This window comes from Notamacropus eugenii, chromosome 3 (assembly GCF_028372415.1).
Source record: "Notamacropus eugenii isolate mMacEug1 chromosome 3, mMacEug1.pri_v2, whole genome shotgun sequence".
Taxonomy (NCBI): domain Eukaryota; kingdom Metazoa; phylum Chordata; class Mammalia; order Diprotodontia; family Macropodidae; genus Notamacropus; species Notamacropus eugenii.
This window is the reverse complement of record NC_092874.1, coordinates 115,549,917-115,571,434: the sequence shown is the minus strand read 5'-3', so window position 1 is coordinate 115,571,434 and position 21,518 is coordinate 115,549,917. Positions and strand designations below refer to the sequence as shown.

The 21,518-nt window shown below is 39.4% G+C and overlaps 1 protein-coding gene across 1 annotated transcript in view; it reads right to left on the bottom strand.

Annotated features, from left to right (window-relative positions):
- Positions 1 to 312: 312 nt before the first annotated feature.
- SLC35B4 (solute carrier family 35 member B4) overlaps positions 313 to 21,518 on the bottom strand; it is a 32,633-nt gene continuing 11,427 nt past the window's right edge. The window contains exons 2-10 of the mRNA XM_072652705.1: positions 19,850 to 19,963; positions 15,316 to 15,418; positions 13,057 to 13,106; positions 10,956 to 11,037; positions 10,432 to 10,492; positions 7,810 to 7,919; positions 6,623 to 6,698; positions 3,821 to 3,896; positions 313 to 2,989 (exon numbers count right to left, since the gene is read on the bottom strand). Coding sequence (XP_072508806.1) covers positions 2,743 to 2,989; positions 3,821 to 3,896; positions 6,623 to 6,698; positions 7,810 to 7,919; positions 10,432 to 10,492; positions 10,956 to 11,037; positions 13,057 to 13,106; positions 15,316 to 15,418; positions 19,850 to 19,963 — 919 coding nt within the window. The 3' untranslated portion in view covers positions 313 to 2,742. The remainder of the gene's footprint in view (positions 2,990 to 3,820; positions 3,897 to 6,622; positions 6,699 to 7,809; positions 7,920 to 10,431; positions 10,493 to 10,955; positions 11,038 to 13,056; positions 13,107 to 15,315; positions 15,419 to 19,849; positions 19,964 to 21,518) is intronic.

Genomic DNA, 21,518 nt, shown 5'->3' with positions numbered 1-21,518 from the left:
GAACTGATGTTTGCTAGACTAGTTCCTGGACCTTTCTAATAAAGGTTAAAAATAATGAGTGGGTTACAAAACCAAAGAGGATAAATGAGTAATAAAACAGCACGGGAGAACAATATTCGAACTGCTTTCCTGATAAATTTCTTGATCCAAATTGCTGAAAAGCAGAAACCTAATGCACCAACGCCTTTATTCTGCTGCTAGGTAGGCTTGTTTCATTGTCCTCCTAAGTTCTAGTCTTTCAGACATATGTAGAGTCCTTTATTACCATAAGTGTTGTATGCAGATCAAAGGAAACACACAGAGCACCAAAAATGTAATTCAATGCCCATCACAAGGATTTAATTCTGTTTAAAAACAAGTGTACCTTGTACCTGTCTAGATGAAGCTTAACAAAGCCTGTATTTTTACCTTCATAAGCATAAAAGCAGCCCCAGGATAGTGATGGAATCAGTCGAGTTCCTATTTAAAGAAGTTTAACAAATGTTTTCTGTTTCTAGTTTTTCTTTAAGTGAATGTTTAAAAATATGTAGCACATTCATTACAGATACTTCTTTTCAAACTCTGGGCTGGATTCAGATCCAATTTTGTGTCCTTCAGAATCAAACACTACTGGCATTTGACATTAATACTGGCATATTAACATTAAGAATCACAGTTCAATTTCAACATCAGAATTCAGATGAGCAAACAAATATCTTTACTTTACACGAGGAAAGTTGGGGCAGGTCAAATGCCCTCCGCAACATAACCTCGAAATTTCTGTGCACAAAAGCTTGCAATTTTGCTACTAGGCTCCATTTAGTAAACACAAGGCCGCATAGCTGAGCTATAGTCTGGGAAGTGTTCAGGAACTCACTTGATCAGTCGTTTCAGTCATGTCTGACTCTCTGTGACCCCATTTGGGGTTTTCTTGGCAAAAATACTGGACTGGTTTGCTGTTTCCTTGTCCAGCTCATTTCAGAGATGAGCAAACTGAGGCAGAGTTAAGTGACTTGCCCAGAATCTCACAGCTAGTAAGCGTCTGAGGACAAATTTGAACTCAGGTCCTCCTGACTCTAGGGCCTGAGCTGTATCCATTGCGCCACCTAGTTGCCCAGAAACTCACACTGGCTTTTACATGAAAAAGGGACATTCCACTCTGTACATATAATTTTGCACCTGACAAAAAACTGGAGTCTATTTTTCTAAATGTCAAAAGAGGAAAAGCCAACAGAAACAGGATCTTGCCTTGTCCTCTATTATTAAAGGGTCCCAGTGCTTTGGCCCTGCCTTCCTCTCCTCCACCTCCCAGGGTCCAAGCTCTCTTCAAGGATTGGCTCAGGCTCTCCCTCCATCTCTGTCTGACCCTACTAGCTATTAACATGGCTTTTCCTCCTTGGGTTTTCTTGCACTCCAAGTATGGTATGTCCCCTGAGGGCAGGCCTGAGCCTAAAGCAATGCTGTGCACAAAGAAAACCCTTCCAAAATGTATGAATTAAATTGCATTATTTGCGGGGACACTTACAGCCGGAAAATGAGACCTATGCTTTAAGGAATAATGGCTTCTGGAAATCTCTGATTCCACCTTCACATAATAAACCAAAAATGATATTCGCCTGATTTTCAGAAGGAAACTCAATTTATGAAATGATCAAAATAGAGGCAAATACTATTTTTAATTGTCTAACAAGAGACAAGAGATACATACACGCCATAAAACAAACAATAGTATTTACCACGTTCAAATTATACTTTGTGATGAGCTTTTGGTTTTAATATAATCATGATTTAACCTGACATGACTTTACGTAAAGTTAAAATCTAATCAGTGGCCTGACAGGCTTTGGTTTTTGTGTACTTTACCAAAGTTCCTGAGCAGAGCTGACACTTCCTTCTGATGCCTTACTGATCTGTCTCCTTAGAACAGACTGAATCCAAATGTCCTGGCCTCAAGGACTGACCTCATCTTATAGTTTGTGATCAGGGCCAGTCAGCATGAAGCAAGCTTGTTCAATGATGTCCTGAAGATGCCACCTCAGCTTTCACATAAGGGACCTCACTGTTACTAAACCTATTCAGTACAGGACCCTTCCACAAAGGCTAATAGTGGGCCAGAGTAGGCCCTAATACAACTGTGCTTGTAATTGAATTGTTTCAGGGCTGCTGCAATCAGGATAGTGAACGAATGTGTCATCATCATTTTACCTCTGGACGGATGGAGAAGACAGTACGGACAAATGAAACTATTACCTGACCTGCTCCAGCTTCACCGAGGCTCCCAGCCACATGTTACGGTTGCCTCAGTTAATTAACCACTTGACTGTTTGGGTGATTATGTCAGGTGGGTCTGAGCAGTTCGTTGTTGCTGGTGATAGAGTAGGAGTAGGACTAGTGGCTGCTGTGAAAAGGGTAATCTTGTTTGAGACCACTGGTATAAAATTAGGTCCTTCACATCCTTGGAACTGAATAAATACGTATCTTGAACACTTTAATAAAAATACAAATGGATACTCTGCTCAAGAGATCAGAACTATTCCTTTTCTACTTCTGAGTTGGGGGATGGATGTTTCATCTGGCAGCTACAAATATCACTCAGCACAGATATCAGGTATACTAAAATTCCCCTCTATAGGAGGATTCCCTGCTAGGTATTTGAGTCTATGCTGGGGGATGTAAGCTTTAAAGAAAGTGGGATGGTAGCCAGACTCTCATCAACTACATCACCACCCTCCCAAGTCAAGGAGAGTCTATCCCAGATGAACCTCAGTCCTTCTTGTCCTCTTTCTGGGGCTGCCTCCTGGACACCCCTAGGCTGTTCCATACCTCAGTGTACATCAAGGTCCCAGTAAAGACAAACATGGTGCCCAACCAATGCCATAGGGTGAAAGGGTTCTGGAAGTAGAGGATGGAGAAGATGAGGCTGACAAATTTGCGTAGTGTCACAACAAGCGTGACGGTGAGGGAGGTGCACTCTGTGGTGAGGATGAACACACCCCGAATGCAGACATACCTGAAGAGCAGAAGTTAAGGGAGCTTTTCAGTCTGTGATTAAGAAGTCAGGGGACTGAAGCTGCAGAAAGTACAATTCTTTGTTTTAAGGTGGCATGAAGGCAACGGACATAATGATCGGTAGCATGAGGGCCTTTTCAGCATATTATCCTGCAGAATTCCTGCCATCCCAATTCAATTGTGCCTGAAAACTTTCTGCTATTCCATGTGATTTTAACAATTTAACCCAATCCCAAGAGGTTCTTCAGTTTCATCCTGGGATTCATCTTTATGACATCGTCATTTGACTTCATGACACAACTCAATGCCCCATTACTACAAAGGAATGAATCTGATTCCCACAAAGCAAACAAGAAAATCAGTCTCACTACCTTGCCACAATACAAACTTTTAAAATTATTTGCTTAAAATCTATTCAAATAATTTTGAAATTTTTTTTTCAGGGTTTCAGGGTTTCATCCCTTAAGATGCTGGGATGTTAAACCCAGGATTGCAAATTACCAAGTCAAATTAGTATACAAATCCTTCAATCACTCACTGCATCTTCTATATTTACAGCTATTTCTCTTAAAGGTTTCTTTTCTTATCTCAGTTGTCACACCATCTATTTACTCACTCTATCTCCACAATTAGCATCTCTGTTCTATCATCTTTTGACAAACACTGCAGTATCATCTTTCAGCAAGGAGATTTCAGGAAGAGTCATTTTTCTCCTTTTTCCCTGAAGAAAAGGTATCAAGATAAGAAATTGAAGCTGCATTCCGAGAACAATAGGATGTGGGCACTTTCTCCCTGCCATATGAAGGCAGGGGTAGCAGAGACTAAAGGATACTGAGTAAATATGTTCATGAGGAGGTAGAACCACATGATGGGCATCGTCACCCCGACAACTGGAACCTGATATAATTCTGTAAGGATTACAAGAGAACAAAGACATTCATGAACTTTCATGGGTTTTGACCAAAAGAATACAAGCTGAGTGGGAGGTGTCCCATCATATGTTATGACAGAAGGAAGCTCAGTAGTGAGGACTTTACTCTCCTACTTCACAAATTGCTTCAATTCATGTCTCCCCAAGAAACTGTCAAATTCATTCCTCTAGTCAAACCAGAAATAATATCATCTTAATACATTCTTATTTTACCTTTAAAAAACCCAGGTACTGGGCTCCCTACTTTCCAAATGAAAACAAAGACACACTGAGGATATAACTAATGTGAAGTCAATCAGGGTCATGACATTAATGCGAAGGCCTCTTGAAGTCTTAAATTCTTATTTGTGCTAAGGTACCTCCTGCCGTTTATCTTATAAACCAGAACCTGGGTCAGGAGATTTGACTGCACGGCTAATAATGGAAGATGGATGCAGGTGTTGTGAGGCTGAAAATGAGAGTGACTAATTGCAGTTCTGCATGGGAGCGTGTGCAAAGGGCTGGCTTATGGAACACCTGGGTGTCTGGAAACTGGTCTACACATGATGAGAGAGGGACCAGGGAGGATGCAGTGGGTGCAGAGAAGGAGCATTTCGGATGGGCACACGAAAGCAAAGAGCAAGAATAGTTGAGTAGGAGGATGGCAGCACACAAGTGGGAAGGCTGAGGATCCTGGGACCAACAGGTGTCTCCCTTCCTGTGCACGCATCTAGGACCATGAGGAATGCATGCATGGTGGCAGGTATGGTGGCCTCCTTCTTAGTCCTATCCCTCCCTCCTCCACCAACACATGGGATAGATACCAGTGGCAGAGAAGAGTGAAGAAATCCAGAGGATCAGCTCCCGTCAGTTTCCAGACACCCAGGTGTCACATAAGCCAGCCCTCTGCACATGCTCCCATGCAGAACTGCAGCTAGGAATCATAGACTGCCATCATATTTTAGATTCAGAAGGTGTGTACCCAGGGAGACTGGAGGCAAGGAGAGGAATGCATGGGCACCCTAACACCTACCCTTCCCCCTGGTGCTCTGGGCAGCCATTGCAGCTCCCTAATTCAACAAAACTGCCTACAGCAGTCGACACTCATTGTTCCACTAATTGTGGCTGTTCTGGAGGAGTTAGTGAGTATATCCACATTCTTTTTTTTTTCAAAGAAATCAGAGACTTTTAGTCTTCTGGAAACAGCTCCATATGTTTTCACTGGATTAAATATGAGGAAGTTATAAAGACTGGGAAGCTGGGAAGGGTTTCACTTAACGGCTCAGTACTTCTGATGGGAGACAAAGACTTATTGCTAGAAAAGTTCCTAAGTTCCTTAGGTGGCCTAAGATTCAGGCCAGAAAAAGAGAGCTTGTGGGCAGACAGAGGAAAATGAGGAAATAGCTACTTGTCAGTCAGATCCTTCGTCAATGTTTCTGCTGTAGGACCTAGGTCACCCAGCACAGCTGCAGGCAGTGTTCTCTCAGCCTCAGTGCAAAATATGGGCCCATCCTTCCCAAAGACCACAGGCTTGGAAAGGCCTTCAGCATTAATAATAAGCTCTGAATATTTATATAACACTCTACAGTCTGTAAAGTGCTTTATTCCATCTTAAACCTTTTCCTTCCATCTTCTGGTCCTTAATGAAACCTGGCTCCCTTATAGCAATACCATTTCTAGCCACCCTTTCTGGTATTGGCTGCATTGTCACTCAAACCCCCTGCCTGGTATATCCTGGTGGCAGAGTTGTAATATATCTTATTCCCCATTTCCATCTCTACCACACTCAGCAATTTCCCCTGCTCTGAGGGTCATGCTATATTAAAAACTTATCACCCAAGCCAGATCCTGGTGGCCATGACTGGACAATCCCTAGGGTATTCCTTTCCTTTCTCAAGGAATTCAGTGCCTGGTTCCCAGTCTCCCAGTCTCTCTCCCTCTCCAACTCCTCCCCTCATATCAGGGAACTCCAATATAGATATTGATACTCCCTCAAATAACCTAATTTGGCAGTTCCTAAGTTTCCAGTTGGATTTCCATGAGACTCCACTATTCCACACTGAAAAAATCATACCTGCCATCACCTCAAGTATTCCATTTCCTTTCTCCTTTATCTAATAGTACACTTCCACCATTCCATCTTTTCTTCTGCTTTACAATCCTTAACCCCTTCTTCTTCTTCACCATGATCTCCAATCTCACCACCCCTCATTTCCTTCCCAGACCATTCTGTACTCTCCTCTCTCTTCCCTTAACCCCTTGGGAAACCAGTTCACCTCTACACCATCCTTTGTGCCTAAATTCTTTGCCCTTCAAGTGATCCTGTCTTGAGACTGCACCAGACAACTTAAGCTCCTTAGATAATGCTTTGTATATGATCCTGCTTCTAAAGTCCTGGCCACACAAGCCTCCTTACCCTCAGCTGCATTGTTAAAAATACAATGACAGATCAGGAAACTGCAACTAATTTGTTTTATAAAGGATAAAAATTACATATAAGGAATGTAGAATTTCTACTTCTGGTCATTATAATTGAATATTTTGCTTCATCATCTCCAAAATACCCACCATTATTAACAGGAAACTAGTAACAAGACTGAAATGTGTGCATATATATTTGTTTGCTCCATTAAAAAATGAGTTAGGCAGAAGACCTAGGCCCTGCCTCATAGAAATGCCAGTTATCTCTTTATTCTATTAAAAATATTTCAATTCCAAACTCACCAGATCTATTAAAAAGAAGTGCATGATCATATATATCAGAAGCCAGGAAGATGAAACCAGGGAGTGGCAGGGCATGCTATGGGAAGAAATAGAAACTGAGGAGAATTAAAATGCAATACAGTATGACAATTACCAAAATGTTCCTATGAATTCCTAAAGGATTTGGTGAGCTGTGTATACATATATATACATGTATATAAATGCATATAATTACACCCCCCCCCCATGATAACTGTATTGGTTTTACTTTGTGTAAATGTATGTACAAAACTGAATATGAACTCTAGAATTATAGATACTGAAGAGACAGGTTGCAGGATGGTGGGGAAATGAGGCAAGAGATTAGATAAGGACAAACATGGGGTGGGGAAAAGAGTGAAAGGAGGGGAGAAGGGCAAAGGGAAAGGAATCATAAAAGCAGAAATGAATATCTAAGAGAAGACAGGAGCTTCCTTGTTCCTCCAGCTCCCACTGCTCCATACTCCTCGAACGCCTCTCTTCAGCTGGTTATCTGTGACTTCAGTCCAGGGAGCTAATGTCAGAGCCATCCGCTAGGTGAGGACTGGTGCCTTGGAAAGGAGAGGAAGGGCCCCAAAGCTTGGCAGTGGCAGATGGAGAGGGAGGGCAGCAGGGGGCTCCTGCCAAACGAGGTTTCCCAAGCCCTAGATCCATCAAACTGACGATTCCACGCTGCCCCTTGCCTTACTTGCCCACCTTTCTCTGCTGTGCTAGCTGACTTCTTTACCCTTTCAAGTTTGCTGTCAACATTCACATGATTTCACCTGCATTGAAAAGCTGGCTTTGGAGGAATAGGTCGCTCCACAGATTACATGGTTGGGGCTGTTAGCAGCGTGCCTTGGTAGCACGCAGCACAGTGCCTGATAAGTACTTAATAAATGTTTACTGACTGGCTGGCTGATTGTGGGCAGCAGAGACTCTAATGAACACCAGTAGGATGCCCAGGCAGTTTAAGCAGACTTCCTTACCTGGTGACATAGATTTTACATTGTTAGTAACAGATTCCATTCTGTGAGGTCTTCCTATTCTTTATTAACTTGACAAACTGATCTGATCTATAAACTATCTGGAAAGAAGTTCTAATTTCATTTGAGGTATAAATGTGTCCCCTTGTGAGGGGCACTACTCAGTCACTTAAGTCTCTCCCAATAAGTCCAGCAGTTACTTACATTATAAAACAAAGCCTCCTTGGAATGTTTCCCAAATTGCTTATAGAGTGTCTCTTGGAAGATGCCCATCCTTGCTGACATCAGGAGGGCAAAGGTCAGGGCAGCAATCCCTGAAAAACAAACAGAGTGCTAACAACCCAGAGCTTTTGGTTTTTCTTCTTTTAGTTTCCAGAATCATGAGAAGTAGACATTCGGCCTTATCCTAATAAAAGAATGAATACAACAGATGCTTACAAACTATCTATAGAATAAAGAATCTATAATTCTTAGTAAAAAATATCAAACTTATGTTAGGTGTTAAAATATATCACATTCCAAATAAGGGAACAGTCTAAGCAGGGGATGAGGAGTCAGGCATGCCTAAACTCACTCCCACCTGTAACATTTCCTCAGTCATCTCGCAGTCACTGCGATTGTTTGCATCACTTCAATTCTGCCTCCCAGCCCTGACTTGAAACAAGGAAACACATTTACTACCTAACTGTCCTTAGCCTATTTCTGGTAGGAAGTACCGGCTCCTGAGAAAAAGAAATTGAACATTTCTAAAGCTCTGCTGCTTCAGCTACAAACATCCCTAATTACATTCCTTTTTTATGTTAAGATAGCCTCCTCTTTTATAAATATCTTATTACAAATGAGAACAATACAATCAAATTTGCTTATAACTATTTATGTTAAAATCAATTATTCCAATGCAGATGGCATCATACTATTTTTCCAAGTAATCCAATTCCCCTTTAGGATTCTTGTCCTTTCATCTGCATTCACTTTTCCTCACATGACTATGGTTAGTGTGTACGCCATTCTTTTGGCTTTGCTTTTTTGTTTTTGCTTTGCATTATTTCATAAAAGCCTTTCCCAATTCCTTTGTATTCCTCATATTCTATCATATTAATGGTACCACCATTTAACCTTGACCTTGCTGTTGGACATTTAGGTTGCTTCCAGTTACGATCTAAAATTGCATAAAATGCTGATACAGTCTCCTCTTTAGATTAAAAAAAAATGGGAGGGGATGTTGGATTCCTCCCACAGGCTTTCACTACTTAAGGGTATGGTCCATAGATTTATTCAGTCTTTTCCAATGGATAATGACCAATTAGGCTACGCATCTTCATCTTGTAAAATTATCATTAGAAAAGCATGTTAAAATTATAAATAGGATACACTGAATAAACCTGTTGCAGAGCTTTGTCTCATGCAAAATCACTGCTTCAAGCTGAAGATTTATTCTTACTTGGGAAATGCTGAGTGTGCTTAATTGCTAAATGTGGAAACTGGGAAATGATAGATAATAACAATGATGCCCAGCACTGACACAGCATCTTTCATGTGAACAACACAGGAGTCTGCCTGTGAACGTTACTGGAGAAGTGGGAAGATACAGTTCTACTCCGATAGGCAGAGAAAGGCAGGCACAATAGTTTTACTCTCTGCACTCACCTAAACAGAAGAGGGAAATGGGATTCAAGAAATGGTACAAACTAACTGGCTTAATAACTCTGTGCCTCAGCATGGAGGACAACTGTCCAGGGCTCTAAATTCTTCTAGATATTCACAAAGCTTTTCTCTTCTAATCCATTCTAGAATTTCCATAAGAATGGCCTAAGAGCATTCACTCCTCTCCTCCTGAAGTGAATAAAGACTGTATTCCTTCCAGTAGACGTCACTGTCAAAGACAGGGTTTCCCAAGCTCCGGAGACTTAACAGGGAAAATACTAGCTTTGATTCATGTGGATTTGGAGAAGGAATAACTACAAATAGGGAGCGTAATATATACTGATTATTCTCACCTTCTTGGCATATTCTTTGAATTCGTACCAGACAGAATCAACAGCAATGTTTCTCCTGAGTTTCACTACAGAAGTGGAAAAAAACTAAATCCTTGTCTATCAGTGACCCCAAGAGAATGCCAAAGTACCCAATGGGTTTGTCAATCCATGGAGAGAATACAAGCTACTTAAGACTAAAGAAAGTATCTCCATTTCATGGAAAGATCACACATCACAGATCTGATACTGAAAATGTCACTGAAAAGTACACTTCTTCCCATCTCCCCCCCTGACCTGCCTCCCACACTAGACCAGCAACCAAGGACAACGTGAAACCTGTGTTGTGAGTCAGGTCAGGGCTTGCTCACTTGGGTGACTAAGATGGGGAGGGGCTCACAGCTATCCCCTAAAAAGAACCAGTTCAAAGAACTAGGGATTGCTTAGCCTGAAGAAAAGAAATCTGAGGAGGAGAGGGAATCTGGAGAACATGGAAGAAGGCTTAGATTCCTTATTTTGCTTGGTCTAAGAGAAAAGAATGAGAACTCTGTAAGTGTTTGTAAAATGCTTAGAATGGTGCACCTGGCACATGATGGGCCGTATATAAATGTCTGCTGCTGCAGGGCTGCTGCTTCTATAGTGAAACTTTTCCTTCTTTCTTAGATTTTCTTTCCTGTTTCTTAGATGGTAATGAACAGAAACATGTTATACTACTCCCAGGTGCTTCTCCCTCTTTCCTGGCATAATTTGTTTAGCACAAGCTATTTGTCTAGAGACTTATCCCCAAGGAGAAAACAACAGCAAACAGAAATGCAGAAGCAAAATTGGTTTTACTACAATTAGCAGTACTAACCTAGTAGCCACCAAGCAAATGCCTGGAATCCTTTATTCTCATTCAAGCTGGACTGGGATGCCTGGGAAGCAAAAAAAAAAAAAAGGGGGGGGAATACAGGTATTAAAAAAAACAACTACATACCAGGCAACTGTTTTCAGATGTAAAAGAAATATTTCTAAGTTAAACACCTCTAGTTCACTCATCTCAGAATGGCTGGTGCATCCTTCCATTAAACAAACACTTGAAAAAATTTTATTACTACATCCCTGGTAGCTTTGCCCCAATCCATAATATTTACAAAAAGTTTTGGGAAGATGCTTTGGTCTAGGCCTAGATTTCAGCAGGGGACAGAATTGTCAGTACAGAAACTTTGTCCACCAATGCACATTAGCAGCTTGCCGATACCCAGAAGTCTCAGTTGCCCAGGATATTGACGGACATATGTATTAGAAGAGGCAGTACTTGAACTCAGGGTTCATGACTACAAGACTGACATCTATCCATTATACCAAGGGGGAGAAACCTTGTGAATAGATACTTACCACCTGTTTTGCAGACATAAAAGTACAGATAAAAATCCCCATAGACACCAGAGCAATGGAGGTATATTTGGATATACTGTATCTGCACAAAGAATGAAAGGGCTTTAAGGTTTCACATATTAATTTTCAACAGGTATCTCTAGTCTGACACTGCAAAAAGCACAAATTGCAGGAGTTAAAAAAAAGGAGGGAATTAGTTGCCAGTGCATTCCACAGAAACATATTCAGGAATGAACACATGAATGCATTTCTAAAACACTTATGGCTACTGCAGTGTGGTATCCTAACAATTTACTCTAAGTCTACTTTGTTGTAAAGTCTCCCAAAGCTTCTACTGTTTCTTCTGTTTCTAGGAAGCATGGTACTGATGTCAGCAGGTGTGTGGAAGGGTTAAAAAAATATATCTGACCTATGTGGCTGATTTCAAAACTCAGAAAATCATTTGCTCCTTCATCCCAGGATAAGTGGAGAAGGGATGAAATAAACAAAGCTGTCTCTGAGCAAGCCACTGTTAAAATCCTGGCCTATCAGGCTAAAAATTGTACCTACTGGACCGAGCAATGAAGATGGTAGAGATATTTAACAATAACTGAAATAACACTAAGTTCCAGATGTGCTAACAAAGGCAGCAGAAGGGAACATAAGAAAATGAAGTTGGGGGGAGAAGAAAGCCATGCTAGAGGGGACATCATCATGAAAGTGATGAGAGCTTGTTTTAAGATATTTCAGGAAGTGGAAGATGCCAAAAGAATTTTTTTTAAATGGGGTGAGAGATTGAGAGACAGCAATGACTTGTGACCCATATGCCAACTTTCTCATCTATAAAAACTACAAGAATGATCTATCCATAGATCAGTACTTCTGATAAAATTGTGATAAGAGGCAAGATTTTGCAAATAATTTTTTCAAATCATATGTTTACAGTCACACAATTCATAAAAAGGCTCAGAGAATATACAATCCTAAAATGTTTAATATTATAAACTCCAAAAAAGCACCTGACTCTATAGAGCAAAATGCAGACAGAAAGACTCTTTTGTAACAAAAAATCTCATCTTTGATAAATTCAGTCAGAGAACCCTATTTAAATGATCCTCCAATTACTAATGTCAAAAGAGACAGAAAACAGGGAGAAAACACTTAGTGGAAGGACCAAGAACCTAGCCCAGGATGAACTCTTAAAGCCTTAAGTTGCCCAAGAAGTGGGCTGGTTCCTATATGCAAAATAAGCCTCAACATTATATCAATATCTAAACTGCAACAAGGCAGGAAGAATGAAATCTACTAGAATGCCTTAGAAAAAATGACCTGCAGGGCTAGACCTGTGGGGAAGATTACCCCTTCTATGACAAACACTTATTACCTAAAAAGTCAAGGGTCTTCCAATCTGAATCCACAAATTACTAAAGAAAAATTTCCAGTAAAGTAGGTAGACATTTGAAGACACAGTCAGAACAATAATACTGGAGAAGATGCTATCCTGAAATACATTATTAAATAAGCATCTCTATAATACTTTACTTGCCATCAAGACCTGAGAAAGATCTTAATTTAGAAAGACCAAGGTCACCCACTGCATCCAGGGCCATCCCCAGTCATCTTGACACTGGACTCCGATGACTCTGGAGGAGTGAGGCTGATGGTTCTGCATAGCTCAGCCTCACTTACATCCATTTCGTGGGCAAGTCACGACATCACCCTCATGATGTCATCGGTCCTCTTCAAGAACAAAGGACGAACAACAATTTGCCTTTATTAGTAATTTCATTTTAACCCACATAATTTCTCTTTATTTCATTATGAATATTAAATATATCTAGACTAGTAGGAATAGTTGGTTAGAGCTCAAGTTCAGTAACTGTAAAGACCAGTTACTTTGATACAGAGAAAGAACCTGTTTGATGGCCACAAATCTTATCTGTGACCCTGGTCAACTACCTGACAAATGTGAGGTCTTGGTCACAAGGGGAACTAAGGGAGAAGGTGTAGATGACTCAGAAAGAAATTCAATACAATTACTGGAAAAGTAATTCAAAATGCATATCTCATTAATTCTGTTCAGTGATATCACCTATAAATATGGAAGGGATGTGCTACTTACCTCTTCTTCAAAATGATAATGCCTAGAATCATATTGGCAATTAGAGAACCCTATAAAAAAAAGAACAGTAACAGTCAGCACACTGAAGACAAAAGCAGCAAAACTCAGTTACAAGTGTAAAGAAAATGGGCAAGAGAGACAAATACTAGGATTAACAGTTAATGAGGCTTAACTATTTGAATGTGACAGAAATAGTTTCAGTCATAAAATAAAGAACTATTGGAAATCTCAAAACCACTAAAGGTCATGGTACTACTACTAAAGATGCTGGTGAAAGTATAAATAATAATCATTTGTAAAAGAGGATAGGGAGAACATAAACAAATGAAATTCAAAGGCCTCATGTGAACAAAGGGTTCACCTTTCTGTTCTATCAAACTTTTAATGAAAGCTAGCAGTATGCAGAATCTAACAGAATTCAAGTATCAATGAAAGAAAGGTACACAAGTCTTTATATTATATATATATCTGATAAAAGTTTGATAGCCAAGATCTATAAATAACAGATTTTATATATATGCACACACACACACACATATATATACATATGATCAAGTCATTCCCTAGTATATAAATGGTCAAAGGATATGAACAAACTGTTTTCAAAAGAACAGCAAACTATTAACAGCCATAGGAAAGAACGCTACAAATCACTGGTAATTAAGAGAAATGCAAATGAAAGGTTTCACTTCACATTCTGCAAATTGGCAAAGATGATAAAAGATGGGAATAGTTAATGTTGGGGGAGGAGGGTTGTGGGAAGATAACCTCACTAGTACCTTGTTGGAGATGTGTATCAGCATTAGGCATATTGGAAAGCAATCTGGAATTATGCAAATAAAATAACTAAAATGGCCATACTTTTAAATCCAGAGATGCTTCTTCTAGGTTTATGCCTCACAGAGGCCACTGATAAGAAAATTCCCAGATATAACATTTTTCTAGCAGTACTTTCTGTGATAACAAAGAATTAGAAACAAGTAGATGCCAATGAACTAAGGAATAGCTAAACAAATGGTGATACATGAATATTACTATATTATAAGAAATGACAACTATGAATACAAAGAAGCATGGAAAGAGCCATATGAACTGATACAGAGTAAACTAAGCAGAGCCAAGAAAACAGTATACACAGTGACAACAACAAAGCAAAAGGAAAGAACCACACACGCACACAAATCCAAAGTGACTATTACAAGATTACAAAGAATGAGCATGGCTCCAAAGAACAGACATGAGAAGACATACCTATTTGCAGAGGTGAGGGTCATGAATGTGGTGCAATACATATATTTTCAGTTCTTAGCAATGTATTTGTCAGATTTTTCTCCTCTTTTTTTCTTTAAAAAACATTGCTTGTTTACATGAAATTGCTCTCTGGGAGGGAAGGGGGGATGATACTGGGAAAAATTATGGTGCCACACAAATCAATAAAAATGGACTTTAAAAAGAAAAAAAGGCACAAAAGTGTCTCTTCTCTGGGAAACTATAAACGAATTAAAAAGTATTCACTGGAGTGTCTACTATATGCCTAGCATTTGAAAGGTTATATGAATTACAAAAATAAGAACAGATAACTGACTTTGAAAATAATATATTCTACCTCAAAAGAATTCCAGGCAATATAAAAGTTTGCCTATGCTTCCCCATCTAACTAATTGTGTATACTCTGGCAGTACTCACTAACCACATCAAAATTATTCAGAGCTCTTCTCTGAACCCTTTTTCTTGTTGGTATACATTCCATATACATGAGAGAGAAAAGAAAGAAAGGTGGGATTGCTGCAAAAATAATGCTGCTCTTGTAATAAAAGTTGCTTTTAATTACCTCAAATCACAGAAAAAAACCTTCTGAACTTAATAAAAAAAAAAGAAGTAAATAAGAACTGGAATAACATTAAGTTTTCATGTGAAATCCAACAATTAAAAGTTAAGATGAAAATAAATTTTTTCTATTTTCCTTGAGATAATTTAGTTTACTTGATTAAACATTTAATGTTTAACTCAAAAAAAAAGAGAGAAAAGAAGTAAAGGTGAAGGAAAAAACTTCTCTATTTCTTTCCCTTTGTCTTGCTACTAGACTAACCAACCACCCATCCATATATGGTAAAAATCAACTTCTACATTTATCGGGCCCATTTTCCCATACTGAGATTCATTTATCACAGGATGAACTCCCTACTCTTGCTATATCATGTCTACAAAGCTAAGTTTTTAAGAAGAGTAAACACATTCGGTGATCCAGGTAGCACTTACTGATCTAAATATCATATGCAGGGGCATGGCAATGTTGAGATTTAGAGCATAATTATTCACCACACTGACAGTGAAGAACATGGTCACCATGATGGCATAATACCTGCAACAGAAGTAAAAAAAGCACATCACATAGAATCTACCATTTTAGAAGATAATATTTGTATTTCTGGGAAAATTGGAAGTAATGTATTTATTTTACATATGTGTATAAAAGTGATTGATATTAACATCATCTAATACCATCCTTTTGGTTCTGCCAGCAGAACTCATCATCATCCCCTCCCCCCATCTTTCCCCTCTTCCAAATTTCCCTATTATTGTCAAGGGCCACCATCCTCCCATACTCAGGCTTACAATCTAAACATCATCCTCAACTCCACACTCTTACTCAATGCATGTAGCCAATCTGTTGCCAAGTCTCGTCATTTTTGTATCTCCCTTATCCCTAATTATATAGTCATCACCCTGGGAGTGCAGGTACTCATCACTTCATTCTTTGACTATTGCAAAAGTCTCCTGATTGGTCTCCCTTCTTCAAATCTCTTCCCACTCCAGTTCTACTCAACTGTCAACATGATTTCCCTAAAGCACAGGTGGAACATGTCAGCCCTCAAATTCCCTTCCCAGTGACATTCTGTTGCCTATAGGATCAAATAGAGTATCTTCTGTTTGGTATTTAAAGTTCTTCACAACCTGTCTTCCTCCAAGATCAAAAATAAATTCCTGGTTTTCATTCAAAGCCTAATAATCTACAGTCCCCCTTTTACCAGCTTTCTTACACTGCTCCACATGTTCTGTGACTCAATGACACTGGTCTCCTTGTAGTTCCATAAACAAAACATTCCATGTGTCTACTGGGGATTTTTGATGGCTGTCCCTCAGGCATGGAATGCTCTCCTTGCTCATCTCTGTCTCCTGGCTTCTTTCAAGGTTATTAAAATCCCATCTTTTACAGAAAGCCTCTTCCAGTCTCTCTTAATTCTACGGCCTGGTTTAAACCTGTAGATATTCTGTCTGTATATGGTTGTTTGTATGTTGTCTTAACCATTGGATTGTGAGCTCCATGAGGGGAGGGACTCTGTTGCCTTTCTTTGGATTCCCAGCACTTAGCACAATGACTAGCACATAGCAGGCACTTAATAAATGCTGACTGACTTGACTGGCTTTTTCCTGCTTATCCTGTCTTTTCACATTGGCTTCTCTCCACATACTCTGATTCAGTAACTCTGGTCTAATTCTTACTGTTTCTTGCACGCAACAGTCCATCTCGATTGTCTTTTCATCGGCTGTTCCCTATGCTAGCATATCCTCCCCCGCTTCCTTCCACCTCTTGGTTTCCTTCAAGACTCCACTTATGTCCCATCTTTTATGAGAGGCTGTTTCCGGTCTCTCTCCACCCCACCAGTGCTTTTCTTGCCTCCCATTTACACTGCTCAAGTCTGGTATGTACAATTTTTTGCATTTTTGTGCCCCACCCCACCCCAGAATGTAAGCTCCTTGAAAGTAAGGAATGTATTTTTGCTTTTCTTTGTTTCCCCAGCACTTAGCACAGTATCATAGATTTAAATTCAGGAAGACCTGAGTTTAAAGTAGGCCTCAGACATTTACCAATTCTGTGACTCCAGCCAAATGACTTAGCTGCTATCTGCCTCAGTTTCCTCAATTGTAAAATGGCAGTATAATAGCACCTACCTCACAGGACTACTGTGAGAATCAAATATATTACTATTTGTAAGACATTTAGTACAGAACCTGGCACACAGTAGGCATTTAATAAATACCAGTCCCCTTTGCTTCCTTTGTTTGACTCTCTTTTACCAATTTTAACTCCTTTATCACATGATTATGGAGTTATGGTGTTAATAGCAGCAAGTACAATAATGCAAAGGGTGACATTCATCAACATTTTCAAACACTTCTTTCTTCATACCAGTCAAGCCAAAATCTCCCATTGCTAGTGGTAACCTGGCAACCATGAATTTAAAGCTCCAATTTTATACAGAAAATAATGATACTTTACATGCATACTTTAGACTTCTCAGAATGCTCTCATATAAAATCTGCAAACAAAGAAGATGCATTCCAGTGACAGTCTTCTTAGTTAGAAATTTCAGAAATAGGTGGGAAAAGCACTGGGAATAGAAAGACATCCTAGGATATCAAATACACAGGATTATGGTAAATAAAGCACTAACTGCTAAAAAATAGTAAATGAGTCAGAAAATATAACATTCTGAATAGCGCTGTAAAAGTGCTTTCTGCATGATGACCCTATGAGGTCGGTAGTGCAAATAGGATTGTTCCATTTTACAAATGAGAATACTAAGGCGCATCAAGCCTTATCTCAGGTCCTTCCATTCTATTGTGCCACCCCAAGATAGCTGGCAAGGTTGGGTAAGATGTGGCCATTTCTGAAATGGCAACGCCATTCTACCTCAGGGTCACAAACTTACGGTGGAAAGGGAAAGAAAAAAAGGAATCACAAGATCTAGCTTCCCTACCCCCAATTAAAAAAAGGTAACTACAGTATCAAGAACATAAGTTCAAAAGGATTCTTCATGAAAATTTCTACGAAATACCAACCCAACTTTAACTTCCAAACTTGGATGTGATGTTAAAAGCTTCTTCTCTTCCCTCACATCCCTCCTCCTTACCTCCCCACCACACCCAATCTAGCGACAGTTTCCTATACAGAACACTCAGAATTAAATGCATTTCCCTTCTATTTTAGTTTGTCAGTAAGATCAATAAGCTTTCAGATAAACTGTTAGATACTTAAATGACTCTTTTCCCTTTGGGTTACTTTAGTGAAGTTTTGTACTTTGACGAAATAAATGCTATCTACCTTTAATTTCTGCTTTTCTTCCTTTTTAATAGAGAAGTAAAACAAAAACACAAACAACCCAGTCTACCAAACTCCCATTTGAGCATAGGTCGACTAGAATGTTTGATTGGCCCTATATTAACTACTCACAACATATTTCATATGTATATACATCACTTGCTATCTTTATCACAATTTCTTTAAGTTGGCGTTATGTGCTCTAAGGGGAGGCAGAAGGCCCACTAATTAAGAGTATGCCCCAAGACTCTGTTTTGGGTCTTCTTCTCTTTAATCTATATACTTTCTCACTTGGTGATCTCCTTGGTCTTCATGGGTTCAATTACCATCTCTTTGCATATGATTCCTAGATCTATATGTCTAGTCCTAGTCTCTCTTCTGAGCTCCAGTCTGATATTACCAACTCCCTACTAGACATTTTGAACTAAATCACCCAAAGAAATCTCAAACTCATCATGTCCAAAAGTGAACTTATTATCTTTCCCTCCAAACCTTCCCCTCTTTTTAATTTGCTTATTACTGTTGAAGACATCACCATCTTTCTAGTTGCTCAGGTTCCAAATCTTGGTGCTGTTCTCACCTCCTTATTCTCACTCCCTCATATCCCATTTCCCTTCCCAACAGTCCTCATCTGTGTTACCTGCTCTCCACCCACAGGACTCATCGAATTTCACATGGACCACTGCAGCAACCTTCTAATTGGCCCCTGGGCCCCAAGTTTTTTGCCACTGTAATCCCAAAGTGATTTTCCCAAAGTGTAGGTAGGACTATGTCACTAATCAAACTCTAGGTACTCTTTGTAACCTCTAGGATCAAATATAAAGTCTTTTCTTTAGCATTTAAAAGCTCTTTACAACCTGGACCCTTTCTGATCTTCTTATAAACTATTCCCCGGCTATAATGGTCTATTTGCTGTTCCTTAAACACAAAAGTCCACATCAGTAACTTTGCATTGACTGAATCCTTCATGTCTAAAACACTCTGGCTCCTCTCTTAGGGCTCTGAGAAATCTGTGTTTCCATTAAGACACAGATAAAATGACACCGAGTACAGGAAGGCTCTCCAGGTCTTCCCTACTCCCCAGTTTCTTGAGTCTTCCTCGCTAAGGTCATTTTCCATCTATATGTTATCTTGTATGTATCTGTTTAACATGTTTCCTCCCCCATTAGAATGTTAGTTTCTCAGAGTGACAGTTATGTAGTTACCATGCTTGGCCCAGGGCTGCGTACTACTAAGTGCTGGCAGATGTTTAAGAAATGCCAGCTGAATGATTGGCTGAGTAGTATACCAGGAAGAGGGCTGCACCTGAAGTTAAGAGAGACTTGAACAAAACAGGTTCAAAGTCACTTTGGACTCTTACCATGGGAAAGCCATTTGTCTCCTCCTAGCTTCAGTTTCTTCATATATAAACAGAGATAATATTTGTACTAGCTATAAGATTGCTGTGATGCTCAAACAACGTAATGTATCTGATGCTTTTCAAACCTTAAAGTGCTGTAAAAGCATTAGATATTATTAAGTATTTTGTACAGTTTCAAAACTCTTGAAGTTCAGAAAAATGGATGATTTCACAGATGTCTTTGCCACAGATCTTAAGGAGATCTTCAGACTTTTCTACATTTAGGTACAAGAGATGCCTTTACATGTTTTATAAAAGCAAAGAAAGAAAAAAAATGTTAGCTTCCATACCTTATTGGAATAGCAGGCTTCTTCCTTCCCAAGTTAGCTTCAAAGATAAAGCCTTCCACGGCTATAAATAAAAACTGTGCAAATGTCACGATGTTCCCACATCCTGGATGCCTCCTGAACAGTGGGTAGGAGTGAGAGGGGAGAAAAATAAGTGAAATGAGAACAAGGTCATTTATATGACACAAGATAGCTTGATGATTCCAGAATACAGAAAATAAATTTCTATAACATGCTATCTCCTCTATCTGTGTTTTCACATGCCAGTTATCCATAACTCAGAGAAAAATGCCTGTAGGCAGACTCTTTTCTAACAAAATTCATCAAATTTGTGAGGTAGGCATTAATCTGGAGCAATATATTTCTTGAATTGACCATGTAAGTCCAGCCTAATAAAACTGGCTACATGTAGTCATTGGGATCCTCATATAACCAGATTGTTTTCATTCAGTAACCCCACTTAAATGGGAAGGATAAGGAATAAAATCCAGTGAGATCTCTACACTCTTTACACCTAGCCTAACCCAGAATTTTGAAGACTGTTACAGAAATTAAAAATTTTCCCAGAGCTATAGGGCCAAAGTGGGTGATCTTCTACAGGAAGAGATAGGAAGGATTCCCCACATTGAAAAATTGCCCTGCACCATTTCTTAAAAGCAGGCCTCAAGAATTCCTATTGTCTATGTTGCTTAGGCCCCAGACACCCTTTACTCCACTAGAGTTCAGTTGGTCACAAGGAGTTTACAGTGAAGTAAGTGGTGTTCTGTGACTTCCTCAAACTACAAAGTATTTTATTTTATTCTTTAAAATTGTTTTACTCATTTTAAACTTAGTTACAAAGTATTTTAAACATTTCTGTTCTTCCCTAACCCTTCAACATTATGTTTTTCCATGACGAACATCCCAACTCAAATCTCCCATGGCTCCCTCTACCCTCGTTCTTTCAGTTGAGAATTTCACCTCATATTTTACAGAAAAAAATAAAGCCATTTGCCTTAACTCCCTCTTCTCCTATCTCACTCACATGTCTTTTGCCAATCTTTGCATTGCTACCTGATAAACAGCATCCTGAGAACAGCAGCAGTCATTGAAACTTGCTTGTCTAGTTCTCTAATGAACTTTTTAAGAGATTTATCAGAGAAGCAGATGTGCCAGTATAGGAAACTACAAAATTCTTATCAGCCAACTATGCACAGGCTATTCATTTAGGTTACAGTACTAGTTTGATCCCCTTTCCAACCAATCACTGAACAGTAAGTGCCTACTACAAAGAGACAAGATTACAATCGAAAGGAGAGACATGCAAACAAATGTATATAAAGCAATCTGACATATATGATAAATAGAAATAACCATCAGAGGGAAGGCACTAGGATTAAGAGGGCTGTCTCACCCCGTCTCACATGATGAGGTAGACTTACTCCTTACCAAGGCTTACCCTCCACTTCAAGTCATCTTAATTCCATCCCATCTCCTCCCTCTGTCATCCCCACTCTTTCACTCTCTACCGACTCATTTCCTACTGTCTACAAACATGCCCATGTCTCTCCATCCTGAAAAAACCCTCCTTGACCTTTCCATTCCTGCTATTGTCCTACGTCTTTTCTGCCTTTTGTAGCTGAACTAAAAAAGGCCATTTGCCTTAGGCATCTCTACTTTCTCTCTTCTCAGC